The sequence below is a fragment of the Gavialis gangeticus genome, unplaced genomic scaffold, assembly GCF_001723915.1.
Source record: "Gavialis gangeticus isolate Ggan-Ray unplaced genomic scaffold, GavGan_comp1, whole genome shotgun sequence".
NCBI lineage: Eukaryota > Metazoa > Chordata > Crocodylia > Gavialidae > Gavialis > Gavialis gangeticus.
In genome coordinates, this window is record NW_017728981.1 from 1,615,336 (window position 1) to 1,625,310 (window position 9,975).

Consider the following 9,975-nt stretch of genomic DNA (forward strand, 5'->3'; position numbering starts at 1 on the left):
ATCGGGAGTGAGAGGGGGGTGTCAGTGGGATTGAGGGTGTGGGGGCAGTGGAAGGGGGGTAGGAAGGGTGTGTGGGGGGGGCGGTGCATGAGAGGTATGTGTGCCCCAGAGGCTGCAGGTGGCAGAGGACCCCATGGGGTACTGCGGGGCAGCATGTGTCCACTCACCCGAGATGCTGTCCTGGTGCTGGGGGGTCAGGCCGCAGGGGGAACAGGGGCTTGGCCTGGGGCAGGCAGCAGGCAGGGCTGTCCACACAGGAAGCCTAGCCCCAGCAGCAGGGTGCCGTCCTCCCTCACCCATGCCCTCGACAGTGGTGGCAGTGGCCAGTGGGGGGTGGCTGCAGCTCAGCCTCCAGCCTCAGCACGTCAGTGATGGTGACATCCTTGGTGCACGAGCCAGGGCCAGCCAGCTGTGCCACCTTCTTGCTGGGCACAACTACCTTGCCCGTGGCCTGGCCCGTTATGCTGTCTAGTAGTGCCCACCAACACAACCGCCATCCGGGGGCTTTTTATCCTGCTGCCCCAGCCGTCCAGCTGGCTCCAATCAGCAATGGGTGCAGCCAGGGAGGTGGGCCCTGCTGCCCAGCCCCCAGGATTAATTGCCACCAAAGTCCCCCTGTGGCTCCTGCCCAGCATAAGCAGTGGAGCATAGCAGGGCATGTGTGCACATATGCATGCACATGTGTGTGCGTGTGTGCATGCGTGCGTGTGTGGCACCACCCTGACAATGGCACCCTGGCTGGTCACTCACACCACCACTAAAACCAGTTCTGGGGCAGCTTCTCTGTGGGGCGCACAGCAGATCTGGGAGGGGACAGGCAACACAGCAGCAGATAAGGCAAGGAGCAGAAAGCAGAGCAGCAGATTGAGCAGGGAGTGCAAAGCAGGGAGCAGAAAGCAGAGCAGCAGATTAAACAGGGGAAGGGAATCAGAGCAGCACTCGGGGAGGGTGTGGGGCTTAATCTGTGACACGCTTTCCAAGCATGGGTTGGCCCCAACAGGTTGTGCTGAACCAGGCCTGGCTCGGTGTGGCTCAGTTCAGGGGAGACATTAGTTAAGGGAAGGACCCACAGACTACAGCGGAGTTAAGACCTGTTGCTGCAATAGAGGAGGTAGCCAAAAGACATGCACAAGTAGGGAGGCCGCTAGACCAGATCTGGGGTCTCTTCTGAGCTCTGCAACACGGCAGTCACTGCCTTCCTGCTTCCCCTGCCACTTTTCCGTCTCGCCTAGGAGGGTCAGCGCACAGTACAGCAGGGTTCGAGGCAGCGCCCTAATGTAAATAATAGTAGAGTGACTGCAAGCATCAAACTTGGAGATCTCTTAGGGAAAAAGCCCTAAAAGTGGGTGCACTTGATCTTGAGTAGCCAGTTCAATTGCCTAAAACTGATGAATACAGCGAGGAAATTGCCAAGGGATTGAACAATCTAATAAAAGTGGCAACATTATGAAACTTGCAACAACGCAGCCTATTCATAAAGCTATTATCCTTCCTGCGCTTCCCGACACATGCAAACACACTGTGTCATCCTCCCTTGATCTCACTTGGATATCTCCATTCTTTCCCTGGTCTCATTCTCCCTCTGCCTGCATGACTGAGAATACTGACAGCCTCTGTGGGTGTCCAGGACTTGAAACCCTGGTTCTCAGAGCTAAGCAAGGTGGTCTTTGAACAGCAGCCAACCATGGAGAGGGTTATTATCCAAGCAGAATGGATTTCTCCTGCTTTTTGGCTCTCTGCCTGATGCCTTCACAAGTTTACCATCCTTTTGATTCCCTAAACGAAGTGTCTGATGCAGGAGCATCCATAAAATGGCATATTAAACTTGCCTAAGTCTTTGAAAACTGTTGGAGTGTGTCTGTGTACATTAACTCTTTAGGAAGCTTTGTGTCAGTCTCACTTCATTCTGGCCAAAACTGTCTCACCCAGGAGCCTAATCTTAGCACTCGAAGGCCCATAGTTTAGCACCTAAATAAAAGCAGACTCGTTGTCAGAAGCTCTGAACACCTGCAGATTCAGTGGAAGCCCATGGAGTTTGCAGATGCTCAGTGAGTCTAAAAATGTGGGCCATTTTTATCCAGATGCCTGCCTATGGATGGACAAGCCTAATTTTGGGAGCTCCACTCTCAAAACATGGGTAACAGCTCCTTTTGTAACATGCAGGAATATATACAGGAGCCTCGCAGCCAAGACTGAATGCTCTCTCAACAAATTAAAACAGGCCATTAAAAAAAAAAAAATCTTGCGATACCATTACATACCCAGCACTACAACATAGCTTCCTCTGACCGATGCCAAGGAAACGCTACAGTCTCTGGATTTCCTTGTCATGTGTCTCGCTTACCACTCTGTGGCCGGCTTGGAAAATCATAATAGCTGACTTCTGTCCCCTGCTGCAGTGACATTTCCCAAGCCGAGCTGGAGCTGCGTGGCCAGAACTGTCTGAACGGCACGCATCCCTTCCTCCTTTAAACTGCTTATCGGCACAAGGTGTCACCTGAACACAACCCAGCCAGGTGAAAAAAGACATCATCCTTGTCCACACATGTTCAGCTATACACAAGGCCATGGCAAATGCAGAGCAGAATTAGCAGAGATACTAGACTATGAGTTATGCAGAATGAAGCCATTTCTCTCAGGCACCCCAAAAAGCACTGTCAGTCAAATAAGGAGTTTTTTTCCAGAACAGCTCACCTGGCAGAACCCAACATGGGAATATTATTACACAGAGTACCCGTGAACAGGTCTTGATTTCGGTCCCAAGGAGCCGAGCACTGTAGAAACCCACCAAATTCTTCCCCAAAGAGTTTACAATCTACCAGCACCGGCTGGAAGGTGACATTCAGAAGCAAAGCTAACTGAGCACCGTTCCAGCTGTCCAGGGCAGTAGGCCCTTCCCCGTGTTACGGGAAAAAATAGCAATTTTGCAATATCCAGTTCTGGGAAACCTTAAAGAGAAGACAACTCAGTAGTCACTGCTATGTCCAGGCACTGCTATGTCCAGACACCAGCTTCTACCCCTGGTTCTGGGCTATGAGCAAGTCTGGGCTTCAGTTCCCTGCCCTTGGGTTACGTTATCCTTCCCCACCCTTTAGGAAAGTTGGGAGAGAGAGTGCAAGTTCCTCATGGCAGATATGAGTCGCAGACCTCTGCACTCGTGGAGGCGCTCGGATATTACAGGGATGAGCGTGCCGTAAGAGTAAAGCATTGCTTCAGCCAGCACGCTCTCTTACTTTGTGTTTGGCCATATGGCGCGATGGGGGCCTGATCCTAGAGGAGCACTGTTTTCTTGTTGCTGTCATTGATAGTAATGATAATGATGAGGATGATAATGCCAATAAGGCAGTCGTTCAAATTCCGTCGTATTTAGCAAAGAAGCAACTTGAAACAATCTTCTTTTATAAAGAAGCAGCAACTAGCTTTCATTTAGGAGAGCAAAAAGTAGAGCTGTGAAACCTTTCCGGGCTGCATCCATGCCTTTTCCAGCATGCAAAATGCTGCCTGGAGAAGGAACCCCTGAAAACAGTGGTTCTCAACTCGAGTGCCATGAGATCCGATTAAGGGTGCCAGGCTACACTAGCCCTATTAGGTGTGCAAACACCAGCATATGATTCACAAGACAACAGATTTCAAATAGGAAGCTGTTGTAGCAACAGTACGCAGACCTGCTCTGGTCTTCCTGAGTCCTTTGCTCCAAATTGCTCTGCGGTTTTGCCGTAGTCAAATAATGAATGCCATGAGTTTTTCAAAGGGAGCAGCCATACAATTCAAGAAAATTATGGAGGGATGCACCTTGAATCTTGAGAACCACTACCCTAGAGCAGCTCTGAAGTCAGAGCAATACATAGCACTCGCCATTCCCTTGCCTTTAAGGTTGAGTTTCATTGCTCCGAGTCAAAACAGCGCAAAATAAAGCAGCCACTAACACCCTTCTAAGCTGTCACTTCTCTCTCTCAACAGGACTAGTGCACGCGTTCCTATCACACAACTCTCAGTCCCATCCCGCGTGGGAAATGTAGTCTGGCCAAAGGAGGTCCTGCCACTGGAGGAGAATGGGAGCTTGGAGCACCAGAACTACAATTCCCATAAGGCACCCCGTAGCATTTCCTGAATTCATGGGTGGGATTTCTTTCTTTCTTTGAAATCCCATTCCTGGGATTTCTTTTTTTTCTTTTTTTTTGGGGGGGGGGAGGGTAAAGTTACAATTTTCTACAGGAAACAGACATTTTTTTCCTGAAAAATATGGCTCTCTCTGACATCCCACTACCCCAACCAAAAGAATGAATACATAAATAAAAAGTTTCAAGGAAAAAAATGTTCAACCAAGCCTTATTTTCACCCTATGCAGTGGCCCAATGGCTGCAGATGCTGTCCAAAATGCTGCTATTAGTTGTATTGAGTTTTCTTGTTGATGCTTTTTTTGCAAAATACAGCAGTATTTTTATTAAAGGATTACGTCACTTCTGGTGTTATGCTACCTGCTAGGGTATATTGCTAGGTACACCGCTGAACCATAAGAAGGAAATCAGTGGACGAACCAAACGTTCACACGACCAGTTTCTGCATCCAGTACCAAGCCCAGGCTGGATTAGCTCTGCCTGCCCACCGCACACAAACGACCAGATGGAAATCACAGGACAGCCCATAGGAAAGAGCTGGGCAAGCATGTATACTATTTGCATATGGTGATCAAATGTGCTCCCAGTGAACCATTCACTTATCTAAAGACCCAGCTAGCATTTGGCACAAACGTAAAAACCATCCCTCTGGTTCATCAACTCAGAAATACTGAGAATGAGTGGGGGGGATTCACGTCCGGATATTTATTAATCCTCTCTTTTTCCTTTGTCTGCACAACCTTCAAGTTAGTCGCACACAGTATTTACACACTGAACAAAGTCCCCAGGATTAGGATACAAAACTCATGGGACACAAGTCTTAATGCTGGCTAGCCGGTCTCTGTCCTGACGCCTATGTGCCACCCATCTGTGCTTTTCCAGACATCTCTTTCAAAAGAAATGGTCTTTTCCCCCGTTGGATGCTGTATCCATCGATTCTCGATTATTCACACTCCTCATTATCTAACCATAAAAACAGAGCAATTGTTGACAAAATAGTTTGAAGTATTTGGGGGCAGAAAAAGCCAATTCACCAAACACCAACTCTTTTTGCTGAAAAGGTTTGTTTCAGTAATATTTTCAAAAATATTTGGGGAAACAATACGAATTACGGAAGGAGGTAATCATTTTCTAAATGTATTTATTCATGTCTTTATTAGCTGTGCCTGTCACCCGATTCAAAGGAGGCTCAGGGTAGCTTACAATAAAATCTGCAAAGTACGAAACAAAAAACAGACTCCCCCAACACTACCCCAATACCTTAAAAATACCACCCACCCCACCAATTCCCACTTCCCTGCCTCTCACCCAGGAGAGCATCCTCTGCACGGAGCGGTCTGTCCAGGCCCCCGTCGTCCAAGCAGAAGGAAATGCAGCTCACAAACAAGCACGATACATAGTGATATGTAAGTTGAAAAATTCCCGATTTGAAACAGAGGTTGGTTTGAAATCTCAAGTAATTCCTGCAAACTAATCAGATCAATAAGGACTGAAATCCAAACCCAGAATTTCAAAATAGCCAATGCTGAACATGTTAATGGGCTGGAACCTCATTTTTATTACAGATTTTTTCAGTTCCTGATTTTAGTTTTTGAGATTCTTTACTTTTCATCCTATGGGTTGGGGAAAGTTTTTGAAATCTTAAAATCTTTTGAGGGACAAGATAACCCACCCAATGACACGTGGTCATGAGCTCTCATCCAATACAAAAGAAGAAGCAGCCTCTTATTCTGCTCCGTAACCTGCCCGTGTTGCATGTCACGATACCGCAGAGTGGAGAAGCTGCCGCAGGTAGGACCGGGGATGGCGAAATCGGCAGAGTTTGGTCTCAGCACCCACCACTTCACCAGTCGACAGAGGTGAGCCCGTGTCCCAGCGTGGAGTCGGCATAGAGCCCTGGTTCTGCACACCCCTTAGAGAAGACTTGAGGGCAATACCAGGGTGTGGGCAAAAAGAAAGGTCAGACGTCCTATGGCTGCAAGTGTGTCTCCCTCTCCATCACGCTGCAACAGAGACCCACTTCCACATCTGCAGTACTGCAATTACCCCTCGCTCAGGACAGATGCTAGTCCTATCCCACATCTGGTGGGACTAGGCAAGGTGCTAGTCCTATCCCACATCTGGTGCTGAGACAGCTGGGAGACTGCTACCTTACTGTCCCTGGTAAACAGAACAAATACTTCCTTTGCACCGTTCATTGGTTTCTTGATGACATCTTTAGGATTTCATTAGTTGATGTTTGTTGAGAACATACAGTATCAAATGAAATGCATCGTCTTAGGAGCCATAAAAAGCTCCTTGCCAGGTAGCATCTAAAAGACGCACCGACAGTAGATGGACCCCTTTGACCTTCCACGTGAGAATCAAACCTCCAGGCCATGTGGATTTATAATAGGTATCCTAGTGATAAAAGATGTGATAAATGAAGTCACCGCTATGGTGGAGGACGGGGAGGGAGCGGATCGCAGCTTTCTGGATTTCTTTTCATGGGTTTGCTGCACGGTGAGACAGTGAATGAGAAGAAAAGGCATACGAAGAAGTACAAAGGTGAAAGTTAAAATCAACTCCAGGGAGACGGGAAGGTTGAAATTGGACAGCCTTTCCTCCTTCCTTCATCTATATTTTTTCTCTGGTTATTTTCATGCTCCTTGCTAATCTACCCACTAATCTACCTTATTCTAACTCCGGCCCACACAGGAGATGCACCAGCTTTAATGGCTTTGGCTGAAACCAAGGGCTAGAGTCCACGGCTTGCTGAGTGCTTCCGCACAAAGCGGAGATGAAGAGCTGGCCCCCTAACTCTCCCTGCTTTCAGAAGCCCTGAAAGTACAGATCTAGTCAAATGACCCTGCCAGCCTCCTGGTCCCCGTGTCCAGGACATTCCTGGATGAGGGCACGAGTAAGGCAGGTGTGCCCTTTATGCCCCTTCCTGGGCGACCCCTATAATAAACATGATTCACCAAAATCCCTAAGCACGGAGTCCTCTGGCTGCTGGAAAGAGCTCTCGGGTCCGGTTGGCATCAGCACTGAAGACGTTTTCGGCAGCTTGAAACCAGCCTCAGCCTCCAATCCAATCCTGAGCACCTAATGTATGGACCTTAAATTATTCAAGTAGATTTTGAAAGTGGGGGGGGGACAGGAACAGGACATGCCAATGCAGCTGCTACATAAATAAGTATCACAGAAGCAGGAGGGAACTGTCAGGCAGGGTGTGCATATTTGCCGAGCCGCGCGATAGCGTCCTTGCTGGCCGGGCGCAATTCTTGTCGACCGCCACTGAACTTAGCAGGCAGTCACTGTGACATGGTGTGTGTTTTGCCATAGCTTCAAGTCCAGATTGTGGTGAAGACCCCAAAGGTGGAGGTCATCGTAGTGTCCTGGTTCTCCACACCCTCAGAGAAGACTTGAGGGCGATACTAGAGCGCAGGCAAAAATAAAGGTCAGATGTCCTACGGCTGCAAGTGTGTCTCTTACCTTTGTACTTCTTCATATGCCTTTTCTTCTCATTCACTGTCTCACGGTGCAGCAAACCCATGAAAAGGGCATCATGCTGCAACAGAGACCGGAACGGATTCAGCACGCCCGCAGGTTGAAACCAGGAGGACAGACAGTAGGATCTGTGACTGTAGGACCAGGCTGTAGGGCTTGTTTGGTGGTAATGTTGACCTCTGGTCCTCACAACGGAGGGGCTCCGCTGTGGGGCCCTCGTGCGGCAGTTTGGGCCACGGTGGGCGTCATGATGGGAGACATGCAACAGGTGCATTTAAGAGCTGGCTGTGCAGGCTTGCATTGCAGTAGACCTTCTCCAGTGGCTTGCTAGCTGCAACTTGCCACGCGAGATGAGGGGGAAGGACGTTGCTCCAGACTGGGAGCCATGGTAGAGGGGTCAGTCGAAGTGTTCCCGAGACGACGCGCGTCGTCAAATGTAGCCCCGCACCAGCGAGCTCAGCGTGCGACGGCCGGGTCCAGACTGGCGCGCAGTACTCTGCCGCAGAGTACGGGACGGCAAGAGCCGACATCCTTAGGGTTGAGGCTCTCGCGCCCCACAATGCCCCCACCAGCTTGTTAATGAGCTGGCTGCGTGTCTTACCGTTCGTTGCTGTCCTTGGCAAGTGTTCACGGTCGATCGATGGGAACAGAAAGGTGGGGGGACAGGAGTGTCCTCAGTCAATAAGCTTCAATCCCCAGGTCAGGGATCTCCGGGCTCCTTGATACTGAGCATTCATAAAAGCCCCATATCAGGTGTCACTCGGGTCTGGGTGATGGATGAGTCCTTCAGGGGCCGGGATCATCTGTGCGGGAGGGCAATGCCTGGTTGGCAAGGCTGCCGAGAGCCTGGATCCTGCATTTATGGTCACGTGCGCCTCTGGGACTTGAATTGCTGGCTGCTGTCCAGTGTCCTGTAATGACCGGCAGGATCCATACTGCCGCTTGCCCGCTGGAAGCAAGGCCGCTGCTTCGGGCCTGCCTGGCTCTGAAAGATCCTGCTCCGCCGTCAGCCATCGGGGACGCCCCCCAGGATACAGCCAACAACCTTTTCTTCAGTTTCCTCTTTCTTTTTCACATTTGCACGCTGCAAGCCTTTGTTTGAGGTTTTCCCTTCTGTGCCTGCCCTGGGATTCGACCCCCCACGATCGCCTGGCAGCTGTCGCTCAGGACTTCAATTTTATTTGGCTTAAAGGGACCAAAAGCCGCAACCCTGGGAGCCTAAGAGAGCCTGCAAGGGCCAAGGGCTGGACAGTCACCCGGAGACTCAAACCCTGGGCTTCTGGCGCAGCCTCCAACAGCTCGGTTAAGCCTCTTGCTGCTTCCACTTCTTCCCCCTCTCTTTGTCCCTCCGGGCTACAAACTCTTTGGGGCAGCAGCTCTCTCTTCCCCTGCATGTGGACGGCACCGGGCGATTTAGCGCTCTTGGGTGCCAGTGTTAACTAACACAAATGAATAACACTTCTAGGACAGGGCTCTTACAGAGGGGCTGCCCATTGCCTGCTCACCACTGCAAAAGCAGAAAGACATTCAGGCACTGAAAGCATGAAGACTGCCAAAGGCCCACATGTGGATTTGCCCCCCAAATCCCCTTGAGATTCAGCAGCGCCGACTGCCCTTCAGCTACTTCGAGCATCCCAGCCAGAATATCCTCTCGCGACAGGCAAACCGGGCTTCTTGCAAAGCGAGGGGTCTCCCCACGCTCCTTCCCCTGCCTAGCCCCCTGCACACACGCGTGCATGCAGGCAACAGCAGACATTTTCCAAGCATGACAGCAAACAGCAATCCCAGGGACAAAGAGGGCCTGAGCTGCCCGTCCCACACCCACACGCGGCGCCCGCCGGACTCGCGCAATGCCACCCGCCGGCCCCGGGCCCACTGTCCACCCTCGGAGACGGAGGCTCCCTGCACGCCGGCCCCCCCTGCCTCGCAGAGCCCCACGCAGGCTGTGCCAAGCATCCCGCAGGTGAGGGCACCGGCCTGCCCGCCACGCAGGGAGACGGGGCTCCCCTAGCGCTGCGCCTGTATGCCTTCCTAGGGGCTCTTCCCAGGCCCCTCCACCAACGCACCCGGGGAGCGGGGCAGGCGCTGCTGCCCCCTCGACGCCCAGGGGCAGGAGCTGGGCACCCCCGCACCCACGAAAAAGGGTGCAGAAAAAATTAAAAGGATGCAAACAAAAGAAGAGGGGGGCAAAAAGAGAAAGGGGGGGGAGGCATGTGCATGGCAGCTGCCCAGCCCCTCCGCAGGAGGAAATGGCTCTGCCGCAGCGAGCCGCCCGGCCCGGCCCGGCCCCGCGCCCGCTACCTGGTAGCTGAGGATGCCGTCCGGCTCCGTGCTGCCCGCCGGCATGGCTGGGCTGCCTCCGCCGCAC

At 51.5% G+C, this 9,975-nt stretch overlaps 1 protein-coding gene across 1 annotated transcript in view; it reads right to left on the bottom strand.

The window, feature by feature from the left end:
* Positions 1-9,955, bottom strand: part of SLC4A8 (solute carrier family 4 member 8) — a 66,170-nt gene extending 56,215 nt beyond the window's left edge. Inside the window, exon 1 of the mRNA XM_019511436.1 lies at positions 9,909-9,955. Coding sequence (XP_019366981.1) covers positions 9,909-9,953 — 45 coding nt within the window. The 5' untranslated portion in view covers positions 9,954-9,955. The remainder of the gene's footprint in view (positions 1-9,908) is intronic.
* Between the last annotated feature and the right edge of the window lie 20 nt (positions 9,956-9,975).